Source organism: Emydura macquarii, unplaced genomic scaffold, assembly GCF_026122565.2.
Source record: "Emydura macquarii macquarii isolate MOO-44397 ecotype Brisbane River unplaced genomic scaffold, CSIRO-AGI_Emac_v2 contig_369, whole genome shotgun sequence".
Classification (NCBI taxonomy): domain Eukaryota; kingdom Metazoa; phylum Chordata; order Testudines; family Chelidae; genus Emydura; species Emydura macquarii.
Genome location: NW_027130506.1, coordinates 2,421,273 through 2,435,507, shown reverse-complemented (window position 1 = coordinate 2,435,507; position 14,235 = coordinate 2,421,273). Strand labels below are relative to the sequence as shown.

General features: G+C 41.5%; 1 protein-coding gene across 2 annotated transcripts in view; it reads left to right on the top strand.

The window, feature by feature from the left end:
- The first annotated feature begins 1,562 nt into the window (after positions 1-1,562).
- EXT1 (exostosin glycosyltransferase 1) overlaps positions 1,563-14,235 on the top strand; it is a 228,260-nt gene continuing 215,587 nt past the window's right edge. The window contains exon 1 of one of the 2 annotated variants that reach the window (XM_067530602.1): positions 1,563-3,453. In XM_067530602.1, coding sequence (XP_067386703.1) covers positions 2,492-3,453 — 962 coding nt within the window. In that variant the 5' untranslated portion in view covers positions 1,563-2,491. The remainder of the gene's footprint in view (positions 3,454-14,235) is intronic. The other variant, XM_067530612.1, reaches the window with a different exon arrangement.

Genomic DNA, 14,235 nt, shown 5'->3' with positions numbered 1-14,235 from the left:
GGCCTGATTTTAAAAGGCATTTAAGTGTCTAACAGGATTCTTCTTGTTAAATATTTGACAATCGAGTTATGTCTGAGAGTCACTGAGTAATATTACAATATTCTGCATTTAGTAAATTTCATCTGGAAATTTCAAAGTGCTTTATATAAAAGATATATTAAGATAGGGGCTTCAGAACAAGGCATCTGTTATCTATGCTTGTCAAGTGTTCTGTACACTATGTACATGCATTTGTAATAATAATCCCTGTGAGGTAAATAGGTTATACCCCAGCTTAAAATGGGGAAATTGAGGCACATGGAGGGCTTCTGAGTTGCCTGATGCCACTTAGAGAGCAGGATCCCAGGCAATCCCTTGCTTTTAATTACAAAAACACACCTTAAATGCATTAAACTCAATAGACAACGTGTGTAACAGATAGAATATAGTTCATGACTTTGAAATTCCAAGTGCAGGAGTTCTTTCCATATCAGTAGTAGGAACAAGCACTACAACCAGAGGGAAGATATACATGAGGCAATGTAGTATTCCATCCAGTAGAGGGCAGTAGTAGAGGCATATAACCCAGCCCCCCTCTGAAAGGGGACGATAATCTCCCTTTCCCCAGATTTCTAGTTGAAATCCTGATTTCAGATTAATTTGAGCAACTCTCCTCCTCCTCCCCTTAGCACCAGCTCCCAGACCTGTGCTCCCTTTCCCTCTGTAGCAGAGGCCCTCTCTGTGGGTTTCATACTTTTCCTCAGCACACTATTCGGGGGAACTTTCTCTTCTCTTCGACTCAGCTCCTGCATTACTGGCTTGCATTTAGCATGAGCTTGGGAGGGGCTGTTAAAAGATGAAAGGGTAGGGGCACCCTAATGAGCCCGCGAGAGAGGATCTTGAGCCAGCTGCTTATAAGATCCCGCCTGTGCTGCTCAGCAGCAGACATAGCCTTGAGGATTTCTCTTGCAGAAGCGGCTCGCCCTTTAACACGGTCATGCATTGTTTCAGCTATGCCCTCCCTTGGCTCAGCTCTGGGATCTTAGTAGCCTTAGGCAAACTGGAAAGCGTCTCTGCCCCCCCGCCCGACAGACACTCCCACCATAAACAATCGCTAAACACTGAATATTGCCGCCCGAGGCAACTGCCTCTCCGGCCTGTGTGCTGGCGCTAGTCTTGTTGCTGCCTGTGCTTGGGGGATAGATGGGGGGAAAGAGACTCTGGAAAATACTTGCATGTTGCCAACAGATTTCACTCTCCCACCCACGGAAGCCGCTTAACGTAAGAGGAGAGATCCCCTCGCTAATCAGTGCTGTGCTAGGGAAAGGGCAGGCGCGGGAGACTGTGCCCCAAAGATGCCTGCAAGCCGCTCTGCTCTGTGGTCGATCTCTTAGATAAGCATCCCCCCCGAGGAGCGCCCCCTTCCCAGCACTGCTCTCACACACCTTAAAGCATTTCCATGTAATGTACTGCAACACTGTAGCCGCCGCCTCGGGGGGTTATGAATGGGTGCAGCGGAAGCACCGCCCACCCCGGACGTGACGCTCAGCCAATGAGCGAGCGGGCTGCGTGGATGGATGAGGTCAGCGCTCTGGTGTCTCGGGGAATGGAATGTGTAAGTGTAACATTCAGAACCGGGTAACGTTCGGAGATCGAACTCTGCGATCGGCGACGTTCTAACAGGGGCAGGTAGCCTCCTCCGGGCTTCGGCAGCTCGCACCTCCTTGACTGACCGGGGGGCGGGGGCAAAGAGGAGGAGGAGGAGGAAGAAGGAGGTGGCGGAGGAGGATCTTCATTGCTTCGGCTGGTTCCATCCCGGGGGCCATTCACAGACACAGAGATCGCGGAGAGAGGGGTAAACAGCACCAGAGTCTTGGAGCTGCTGCAGAAGGGAATAAAGAGAAATGCAAGGATTTGTAAGGTTACGGCGCTCAAGTTGGAAGATGTGAGAATGATATCCGCGTGAACCGGCACTGGCTGTGAGCTGCTGGCGCTGCTGACTTGCTCTGGAACCGGGGGGCTTGGTTACTGCGGGAGTGTTTTGGATGAGTTGAAGTTACTGCTGCACCTTGATCGTTTGCAATACTAGAGAGAGAGAGAGGAGGCGAGTGGCGAGGGAAACCCACCCGATCTTGCAACTGATTGAGGGTTGAAGGGAGCTGGATTCGGTGCTTATTTCATTTATGTGTGTGTCTGTATGTGCATGCAAGAGAATTCCCAGCCCTTTGCCTTGCAAGCCCGCGCTGGGCGTGAATTATTCGCCTTCGCTGTTTCTCTCTCTCTCTCTATTGTGCGAGCCAAAGATGAAAGACAGAAGGGGAGAAAGTTAAAGAAATCGCCCACATGCGCTGCATCAATCCAAGGCTTTGGGAAAGGAATAAAGAGAAGGTGGTAGAAGAGAGTTTGAAGTCTTTGCAGGCGGGAAGATGGCGGACTGGAGCTGAAAGTGTTGATTGGCAAACTTGGGTGATCCTTGTGTTTATTTACAATCATCTTGACCCCGATAGGACACATGCAGGCCAAAAAACGCTATTTCACCCTGCTCTCAGCTGGCACTTCTCTCGTCCTTTTGTTTTACTTCGGAGGCTTGCAGTTCAGGGCATCGAGAAACCAAAGCAGGAGAGAGGAACACAGTAGCAGGAATGGCTTGCACCACACCAGCCCGGATCACTATTGGCCCCGATTCCCGGACGCTTTGCGCCCTTTCATTCCTTGGGATCAATTGGAAAACGAGGATTACAATGTGCACATTTCCCCTAGGCAGAAGAGAGACGCCAACTCCAGCGTCTACAAAGGCAAGAAGTGCCGCATGGAGTCCTGCTTCGATTTCACCCTTTGCAAGAAAAACGGCTTCAAAGTCTACGTGTACCCGCAGCAGAAAGGGGAGAAAATCGCCGAAAGTTACCAAAACATTTTAGCAGCCATCGAGGGTTCCAGGTTTTACACTTCCGATCCGAGCCAAGCCTGCCTGTTTGTCCTGAGCTTGGATACCTTAGACAGAGACCAGTTATCACCCCAGTACGTGCACAACCTGAGATCGAAAGTGCAAAGCCTCCACTTGTGGAACAATGGTAGAAATCATTTAATTTTTAATTTATATTCCGGCACCTGGCCCGATTACACCGAAGACGTAGGGTTTGATATTGGCCAGGCGATGCTGGCGAAAGCTAGCATCAGTACAGAAAACTTCAGACCGAATTTCGATGTTTCTATTCCGCTCTTTTCTAAGGATCATCCTAGGACAGGAGGGGAGAAGGGATTTCTGAGGTTTAACACCATTCCTCCTCTCAGGAAGTACATGTTGGTATTCAAGGGGAAAAGGTACCTGACAGGGATAGGGTCAGACACCAGGAATGCCTTATATCACGTCCATAACGGAGAGGATGTTGTCCTCTTGACCACCTGCAAGCATGGCAAAGACTGGCAAAAGCACAAGGATTCGCGTTGTGATAGAGACAACACCGAATATGAAAAGTAAGTGATCAGTGCCCCTTCTGTGTTTGCCTGTCTAAGGTTAGGCAGGCTCTTGTGGCCTCGCATGTTCTAGGCAGCTGTCAACTATATGCATTTTTAAATGTGCTATGTACTTTCAGGCCACAGGAAAGCCATCATTTTTCTTTTCCTGCCTTGAAATTCCTTCCAGCTGTTAGTAAGTTACTTAGATATACGGGGCAAGAGGGGAGGTTTTCTTGGGTTTAGGTAGACCAGGAGATGATGACCTGTGGGCACTCCCTTTGGCTTTGCAACCTTAGGAAGGAGCAAATATGGTGCGAGAGGCTACTCTGGAGACCTTAGCTCCGCCAGTCATTCATAATTTTATCTCCTCACGGTAAACATCCTCTTCCTTCCCAGCCCTGATTAACCACCTAGGACAAAGTTGGAAGAGAGCTGATGACCTGTAGAATGTGTGTGTAGTGATTTAGTTACTGTGTGTTTGTCCAGTCTTGTCTCTCTCAAAGAGCATTTGTCCAGTAGCAGGACTGAGTCTGTGATCTGTAGAGCCGGTAGTAATGTGTAGCCCACAATCTTATTTCTCTTGCATCAAACAGCTACAAATGGGTAAAGGAGGAAAACCCCCACTGATTCTACTGTCTTTTGTATTCCCCCCCCTCCCATGTTGATAAGTCTTTCCAGTGGTTAGGAACATTTTCTGTATACTCTGTAACACTTTGATTACTTTTCTTCTTTTGGTGCTTTGCCTACTGACACCCTGGGCAAGTTTAACCAAGTGGTTTAGGTGGTTAGTATCTTACTCTTATCCCCAAGTATCCCTTGCAATTATGTAACTTGCATATGTAGCAGCTGGAAAAAAAACTACTTCACAGGAATTACCTCTGTAGAATGACCATACTAATTAGTCATTTTGAAACAGATTAATTTAAATGCTGACCATAGTTCTGTGTTGTTCAGAGTAAATATTCCCCAAAACTGCATAGTCTGTTTCCATCTAACAGAGTTTTTTAAAAATAGAGTGGCTTTATATTGCCGAGTTAGTACACTCTAAAGCTGCACCAGGTACTGCCAAAGTCTGGAAGGGTTTGCAGTGGATAGTGAACTACTGTGTGGAAGAAAAATAACCCTGGAAAAGGGTAGTGAAGAAGTTACAATGATATTAATGCTGGCCAAATTTTCCAATTGGCTGCTAGTTTCTCTTGTAATTATTAGCCACAAAGTTTGAAAGAAATTAATTAGCTAACACTGAAACACAAGAAACCTCTTGGATGTGAACTTTATCCACCTACTGTTTATTTTAGAGCACTGTAAGGGCGTGGTGTGAAGCTTCACAAATACTTGTTGGCCTTTTATTCTCTTCATTTTCTGAGCACAGAAAATTGATGATAAACTTTCAATGTGAATAACATGTAAAAACATGGTGTAATTCCAGATTGTGTATCTCAAATCAAGATGTCTTCACATTTGACCCATGAGCTGGGATTTCCTTTAAACTTTGGACAGTAACTGATGTCTTCTTTATAAGACACTTAAAGTGTGTTTGTTTTTCAGTGCTTATAGTCTTCAGGGATTTCTGGCATATGCTTGTGTAATCTGAGAAAGTCTACACTTTTCCTGTCTTTTAGCCATCTTGTTGAATTCTGCAGAATTCAGTGTGGTTTAAAGTTTTAATAGATTTTTTTAAACACAAACAAATACCAATCAGAAGTTTGACTACTGGGAACTTGAATTACTTGGGAACTTGAACTTGTATTATTTACAATGTCTATGCAGGTCAATTTCACTAAAGAGTGTACAACAAACACCTTGTAGTACACAAGACTATTAATAAAACCCATGCCTGGTGTGTAGTGTCTTTCATATCTAAGAAGTATAGGGATCACTGCTAATCCATTTCAGTGACAATTGCAGCCATATCTGGGGAAGAATGTAGTAATTATTTAACATTGCACAACACCTGGTCACTACACAATGGTTTAAGACTGGAAGTGGAGATGTTCGTAGTCATTTAAGATTACAGGAGGAAATTTAGGTAGGCTGAATGTAGCTGTTGAATTGGAATTGTGGTCATGATACTAGGTCTAGCACCCCTATGAAGTAAATAAATAGTTAAGACCTTTAATTTTATATCTTATATGAAAGACCTGCAAGAGCATATTGCTGTCCCTTAGTACAATGCTGAAGCATTGATTCAGTACTGATTTATAGCAAAGTGTGCCACCTACTGAATTCCACTTCCTGTAGCATCCTGTATTCCTTTTTTCCCATTCAAATACTGATCATAACTGACTCTCCTCAATTTATGAAATTTGACAAGGTCACATCTGAGGAAATTATGACGACAGACAACCAGTAGTATTTCTTACATGTGAACATAGAACATACAGCATGTAAATGTTGTTGTGACCGGTAGTAAGTACTCTGTTAACTGTATCTGAAACTGCACCTGAGAAAGCTAATGTTGCACAAGGCTATACCAGTTAAAGAAGAAATTCTTTAAAATTATTTTAAAACTAAGGCCTAGACTAGATCTAAATTCACATTACAGGCTCTTAGGTCAGACAGAGCTGCTTTTGTTCTGCAATTTCTGGATTGGATTAAGCCACATTGTCCTTACAGTTTTAAAATGATGTGCATTCCCCAAAAATTGTGTGTTAGAAATGGTTTAGCTTGTCCATAAGGAGTTGGCCAAGTCAAATATTTCACTCTTTCTGTCAGCTTTTGTGTCACTCTTTCTTTAGTTTGCTGTGGCATTGATACTCCCTTGTTTCTGTACTTGTGTTTATCACGTGATCTCCTTCATATAGTGCACTGGCCCAGAAGTGTTAATCCACACAAGCTAAAATCACTCATGATGCACCTGGGCTGTAAGGAGAATCTTTGTCAAGCCAGATAAACTAGATGATTGGACTTAAAATCTTGATGATGTCATTTCAACAGAGTAAGGTTATGATCTATTTACATTTATTTCCAGTGTAAAATGTCACTTTGAAAAAAGTTAACATTAACATTATTTGTGATGAAATTCTGCCCGGAGCAAAATGTTTAGTGCGCAGTAAAAACAGCATCTATATCTCTGCAGAATACAGTGTCTCTCTTTTCTCCCTCTACCCTTTTCCCCGAAGAAATGAGAAAAGCCAACTGATGATTTCTGTACTTGTGTAAAATGGAAAGTGCATCTTATTCCATTGAGAAGGGGAACATATTTGGCTCAGTCTTCATAAGTTTTATTAAGAGAGCCATCTGTATGTTAGAGCTAATTAATTTTCATCAGAGTTATGCATCTTGGCAGATAAAGCTGATGCAGACTAAAATGAATTGCATTATCATGATTAGACTACTTGCAAACAGGGTTTTAAAAATATTTTCTGTATTCTGTTCTCTGAATCTCTTCATTAGGGTTGACTTCTATAGTCTATCATTAGAACCACTGTTTGTTAAAATTCCTTTTCAATATGATTTTTTAAATTAATTTTAGCTTGGTAATTTCCACTTTTGGAAATGATTAGGTCATACATTGAGAAGAACGGGTGTCATGTTTATTGAGGTTTAAGAGAGGCCATTTAAAACACTAACTTTTTAACAAAAGCAAAATTCCCAGGTAGGTTTAATTTAATGTCAAATTACTTTTTGGAAGGTAATATTAGAGATTACCTTTGATGCTGTCAGAAAGGTAACAGAGGATACAAATGCAAGCTAGATGCCTGTCCTAATATAACAAGAAGCTTTCAAGATATTTCCAAAAACTGATATCTTTCTAAAGTGGAAGATAGCAGTGTATTTAACCCATCCTACGCCTTTTCGACTCTGGATAACCCTGGCCTCACATCTTTCAGGAAATGGAGAAAGTTACAAAGGTGGCCACATGTTTAGGATCTGGTCCAAAGCTCAATAAAGTCACTAGGAGGCTTTTCATTGACTTCATTGGACTTTAGATCAGGCCTTTCATACTCAACCAATGGTTTTAAAAAAAAAATATTATCCTGCTATGTGGAATAGCTGAAATCAGTGACAGAAACTGCATCAGTGGAAAAATCCATATACTAGCTATGAGAGAGATACAGAATATATGTAGAGAGATCTTGGCTCTTTTAGCTTCTATGAACCGATCAGCGCATAAGCGAAGGTAAACATCCTTCAAACCTCCACCTGCTACACCTATCAACCAGCCAACGCCTAAATATAGGATACATGGTGTGGTCAAAACCCAAAATAAGGGACACACACAAATGCTGCATGCAGAGAATGGAAAGTGATGTGTGATTAATTCCACAAAATCTGGGTGGAATGTAGACCACTTTGGGCCTGAAATGAGGGACATTTCTTAGGCCTTTAAACACATAGCTGAGTATTCTTCTTTTCCATACATGCAATATAGGATCAACAGTCCAAAAGACCAAATATTTGGCAACTCCATAGACAGACAGCATCGACCTTTTGCCAGCTTATGGTAGCTGAATGTACCTATACACATTTCCATTCATTCTTAGTATAGCGTAGATAACTTACCTATAGACATACACTATGCTGAAAGAACCAGTGTCAAATTCCTGTTAGAACTCCGAAGTATTTTTATGGATTCCTATGTGAAGGTTGTAATGAAGCATAATAAAGAACAAAAGGGGGAAAATGTAATTTTTAACGTAGTACCTCCTTTTCTTAACTGCCAAGAATGGAGTCTGGGGTTCTGGGTGTCCTCTGTTACAATTAGCAGGACAAACCCCTACATCCTTTTCTGAACTCCCTGCTCTATTAGGCAGTTGAGATGTCTTTATTTCTCACAAGGGAGCCACTAAACTGTAAAGTTAGATCTTGGCAGGCAAATATAGAAGCTGAGCTTCAAATATGTTGAATTAAATTGTAAATGTATCTGTCACCTTTAAGTCTCTGCATAAATCCTGTTACTGATTTGACATCTTGTAAATAAGATTAGTTTTTAAAAGCTTCTTCAGTTCACCTTTTAAAAAGGAGTAAAAAAATCCTCTAGTCCAGTGTAGACACCTATGACAGTCTTATTGGCTGACATGCAGGGCCAAATTCTGTTCCCGTTTGAAGCCACTGATCTCAATAAGACCAGAGTTGACCTATAGATTTGATAAAACCAGTAGACTTCTTCTCCAAAGTGTGGATTTGGAGAAGTTCAAAAGCAACTGGAGGAATCCTGGGCATTTTCCAACAGCACCACAGCTTCTTGACTGCTATCCCCATCAAACTTCTATCCTATCACCTTCTAGTTAATTGATCTTCATACTAACGATTTAAAAAGCTTTTCTTTAAAGTGCAGCAAATTGGTAAATGCCAAAGCCCACCTAGTTTCCCACACAACTGAGACGTTTGAAGGAGTTGTTCTGATATGCTCTTTCTTCTGCATTGTTTTTGTGCTGAAAATGATGCGTGTATATATGTACATGTAGAGCTGGGGCCAGATTGTCTCCCTCTGGGGCCTTCACCCAGGATACCATGTGGGAAAAAGAAACTCCCAGGTGGAGTCACCCCTGGCAGCACACAAGAGTTAGAAGCTGGGAACTGAGAACAGTAGCAGCAGTGGCACTTCCTGAACTTTCGGACAGCGATGATGCCATGAGACTCTCTCCTTATATTTTGGTTCTGGATGCTCATTGCTCACTGCTGTTTTGTTGTTTGCCTGGACACCTATTTCACAGTCCACCTTCTCCTCCCTTCTGTCCTTTCCTTCATGCTGCCCTCAATATTGCCTTTCTCTTTCTTGTTCCTGTTAACCATTTCCCCCTTATACACACCCATCCCATCCCTTACTATAACTACTTTTTTAAAGAAAAATTAAAACAAGAAAACATAGTACCATTAAAAAAAAAATTAATGCTCTTCACTCTGATTGCTCTTCTTGTATAGTTCTTCCCTCCTCCCGCCCTCCCTCCCAAATTTCAGCTACCTCATTTATGTACTAGTGAGCTCCTTGAGGCAGGCTGCTGGTCCTGACTTACTACTTCTAATAATAAACAGTTTAATCTTGTATAGGGGGACAGAAAATCTTTGGATTCTCTGATTGTTTCTTCAGAGGGAGGGGAGATTTTATACATGCATTCCATTTGTAGCCATTGACGGCCTTTTCTGAAAAAGATTGCATGTGTGAATGGGCGTATACAGGCATGCACATACATATTCTCATGATGCTTCAGGCCTTAAACCAAACTGTTAACAACTTGGTGTTAGGAGGAAACTTTCCCACAGGGGAAACTATCCCATAATCTTCTGCCTCAGGGTTTCTTGCTCCTACCTCTGAAGCATCTTCTAGTAGTAGCCACTGTTTGTCACAAAATGGTGAACTAGGTGGACCATTGGCCTGACCAGGTATGGCTGCTCATGTGTTCAAAGATGTGTATGTAAATCATTCTGAACCCCAGTGTGAAATTACTCCTACATTCCATGCTTAGGATAACTAAGCATCTGTGTCAGATATTTTGCAGTTAATGTTTTAAAAACAACATCCCTTCTCCAATGCTCCACCCCTACCATTCAGTTTGTTTTAAAGCAAAACATTTTGCATAGCAAGAGAAGGAAAGAAAAAGGGTAGGTACTAAACATTTATTTACTCAAAGGCTGGGTGTGGAGAGGACTAGCTTGTAATATGATTTTTGGAGCATTATCTGTATTTACTGTCTCATCATTCTGTCTACAAAGTCTCTCTGACTATTTAAGGGATTTTGTGTTCATTGATAAACAAACCATTTGTTAACCAGAGAAATTAATCAATAGGCACCCAAGCAACTATTTAGAAGACCATATTAGAAATAAACTAAATAGTATGCTGTATATACCATTAAGATGACAGTTCTCTTCCTTAGGACTTGGCTATATCTAAATGTGATGATGCAATATATATGTGTCTGTTGAATATCCTATGCTGATTACATTAGCACAGAAGAATGCATGTGTATAACTTCAGGTTATATTTAAGGTTCTACCCCTTGCCACATCGGCAAATACTTTAGGATATTTTATTTAAAACAAAACCCTCTTATAGTTCCACACTGTATTCTGAAGTCTGTTTCTCCTCACCCATCATCTTGATAGGTTGTGATGAAAACACTGTTATTTAATGTTTGTCTTTGTTGTTGTTTATTGTTGCCTAATGGGTTATTAAAAACTTTAATATTTGTTCTTCTTTTTTTTTTTTTTTTTTTTTTTTTAATGTGGGGCTGTAGATGTATACACATTTTATAAAGCGCATATGATAACAGTCCGTTCCCTGAAAGTCTTGTAATCTAATTTAGATGTCGTCATATATGGGCAACAGTTTAGGTGGCGATATCCTAGGAGAGGAGATCAATATATTGAAAAGTCATGAAAGAAACTGGCTTTAAAGAAGGGTTTGAAGGAGAGAGAAGAGTTTGTTTCATACAAAAAAGGGAACAGTATTTTAATGTATACGGCCCTGATTCAGCAAAGCACTGTGTCTCACTTTTCTCAATGGGATCCTATAGGAGTGCTTTCAGTAAGCCGACCCTTTTTGATTGAGATCTGAATTTTGGATGGTGTGGCTTTGCTGAACAACAAAACATAATCTTAAAAGCAGCCAAAGGAAGCTAGGCCATTGCAGTAATAGCAGTAAAGTGGCACTTCTTTCCTCTTTATCCCTTTTAAATGTAGTGCATTCGCCACCTATCTCTCCCAACGTATCTTGTTTGGATATTTTAAAATATTAACCTTGGCTGTCAGGTTTTGATCAAAGTTTCTTTTGCTTTGATGTTGTAATGAGAGACCCTCTTTGTTTAACACCCTAATCATGTCCTTTCCAAAGAGTCATGTTAGGGATCTAGTGTGGCTTTTTGAGCTGTATTACTGGTACAGTGGAGGCATTTATGTTGAATTCATCATGCACCCTTTTCATATTAAAGTACATTAGATTTTTTCCAGTTTCCCTCCATCCTGTACTACTTTGGCAACGCTGTCACATGGCATCTCACGAGTTTCCAGCCTATTCTTTCCATATCGGTGTGGATGCAAAGGATCAGAGTCAGCAGACCTGATTTGGGATTCTGTTCCCACTTTTGTCATTCACCTGCTGTGAGACCCTGAATGAATTGCTTTGCCCCACTGTGACTTAGTTTGCACATCTTTAAAATAGGGGTGAATGACACTTGCCTTCCTTTTAAAACACTTTGAGATCTATAAAGTGGTATCTGAGGATGGAGTCTTATTTATTGTATCAACTATGTCCGCTTATATTTCATGAAGCTAGGATATAAATAATTGATATTTATACGGCTTCTGGTAACTGATGGTCTTCTGACTAAGACTCCCTTGCTTGCTTCGTCTGTGATAGAGTTGTCTTGGGCCACGGTCTTGGAAAGGATGACTTTGTTGCCTTTTAGTATACACAGTTTTTAATTCACCCACATAATTCTAACTGTACTAAATGTCATCACATTTACAGCTGCTATAAGTGTCACCATAACTAGTAAATGTGACCTTGCAGTGCTGTTAATAAATTCAGTAAAGCTGTTCTTATTTAAGTCGACTTTTTTCCCCATGACAATTTCTAGTCCAGAAACACATGAAAGCTAAAATCCAGTTCCTAAGTGAATTTCCTGTTTGTTCACTTTTTTCTCTAATATACTCTTTGTGTGTCTGAATGAAACAGAATTAGGGCTAATTTAGTTGATTGGCTGCAAAACAAAAGTATTCTGTGCTAAGAATGGGAAATGAGAGCCTCTGTGTAATGTTATTTCTTTGCATAATTGTAATAGATTGTAATTATATACTTGAAGGGTTTTTTAACATTGGATTTGCTATAAACAAAGTCACATGATATATGTTATTGCTCACTTTCATCAATTTAAACCAGACATTTAGTTCTGGGGATGTGTGGATCAGCACCTATAATAACATTTCCTTCTCCAGTAGCATGCCATGTTACATTACATGGAATCTTCAATTTCTCTCTACACTCTTACCACTAAATTACAGTTGGCCAATAAGAACCAAGTCAGATTTTGACATCAGTCATCTTCTAGTTCCTAAACAATAAGGAGGGGGAGAAGCTGAAGGAGTAGGCGGAGCAGTGTATGAAATAATTTCCAAATAGAAAATTGATAGCAAGACAATTTATGGGTCTAAATGGGGGTCCTGGGTTTGTTATTAATCAGTATTTGGCGCTGTAAAAGAAAAAAACATGATCTACAAATGCAGAATAAGATGCCACCCAAAGCTTACAATCTAAGACAGCAGTCCAGAGAAGGGATGGTGCGTTAGAGAGAACAAAGGGGGAAGGGTTCCTGAAGGAGAGAAGATGGAATGTCTTGTTAATAGGAGAAAGGAGGAGGAAAATTTGAGTGAAAGTGTGAGGCTGGAAGGGAGAAGGGTTGGTGAAGGGAGGAAAGTAGGGAGTGAGTGGAGTTTGTGAGAGCAGAAATGAGTTGCAGGTTGGGCTGAGATTGTGTTGAGCTTTGAAGGATTCGCCAAGGATCTTAGATTTGTTGTGGGAGGGACAGGAAATCCGTGGAGGGATTTGAAGTGGGGAGTTATCGCTTTGCTCAATAAATTTGGACCCTCCCTTGTTAACAGGAGTCTCATGGATCTGTGGAACAAACCTCTCCCCCTGCAGATTAGAGCATGTAGGTGTTTGAAGTGCACCTCCGACAGGAATACAGCTCATGTTATGTGTACATTTAAAAGGAGGGGAGGCTGTGTATGAACAGACTTAGTTATTTGTAGGTGTAGCTGAGTCCTCGTTTTGTGGCTGTCTTGCAGTTTGTGGTGAAGACTGCGAGGGTGGAAGTGATGATTCAGTCTCAGCAACCTGTCCTCCCTCCCCAGTGCCATGCCCACTCTCCTCCCCACTGCTGGGAGGCAGGAGAGTCTCACTCCTTCTGGAATGCTATTCATTTTCTGCTTTAGCTTCTGGGTGGGGGAAGGGCTTGGACTCCTACCCTTCCCCCCCCATTTGGGACCGCTCCCTTCCCTCATCCCTATAAAGAAAAGGTTTCCAGTGATGCTTTGTCTTCCTGGGCAGCTCCTCCCTCCATAAATACCCCTATCCCATGCAGCATATGGTAGTGGGTCTGAATGGGTGTTTCCATCAGTTCTCACCACCAGGTTAACTGGCTCTATTCACCTCCTGCATTGGATTGAGCAGATTCCAAATAAACCTGCTTATGGTCAGGCAGAATGAGCAGAGCACAAACTGACACAGGACATACTCCCACCATTGCCTATGGGCTTCATAAGGGAACAAGTACTGATACCAGTACTCTGTGCTTGAGTTTGCTTAGTCTATTTTGAGTCCTTGGGGTGTCAGTTTGTGTGTCTCTCTTTGATTCACGTAGCTATACAGTCAGTGTAGCTAGAGGCACTGATTCTTTTCAGAAGAGCTTCAACTCTTCTGATTTTTGCACCTGCAGATAATTGCAGGCGCATTTTATAGCAGTACCTGATTTACAGGTGCAATTGGATAGTTCATTGTTTAACTGCTATGAATGAAGTGTGCTATCAAAATTGCACCCTCCCACTATTGTCTGCAGGTGAGGAATCAGAGGCTGCTTCTGGAAACCAAGCCTGTTATCTGTAGATGAAGGGAAGGACAATTCTTGGCTTATAGTGTCTGGGTTTATATTTCTAGAGGCTTGGTTTGGGTTTCTCTGCACATATACTCAATGAGCTATTTCAGGAAGATAAACATATAAATGTTTTAGCTCCTTGATTTGCCATTGACCATTGTGCTGGATGCTAGATGGAGTTTTTTAAATTAAATATAATTTATCTAATCCAAGTGGGAAGTATAATAATAGGGTTTATTTTGTGTAATATGACTTCCTCTTAAAG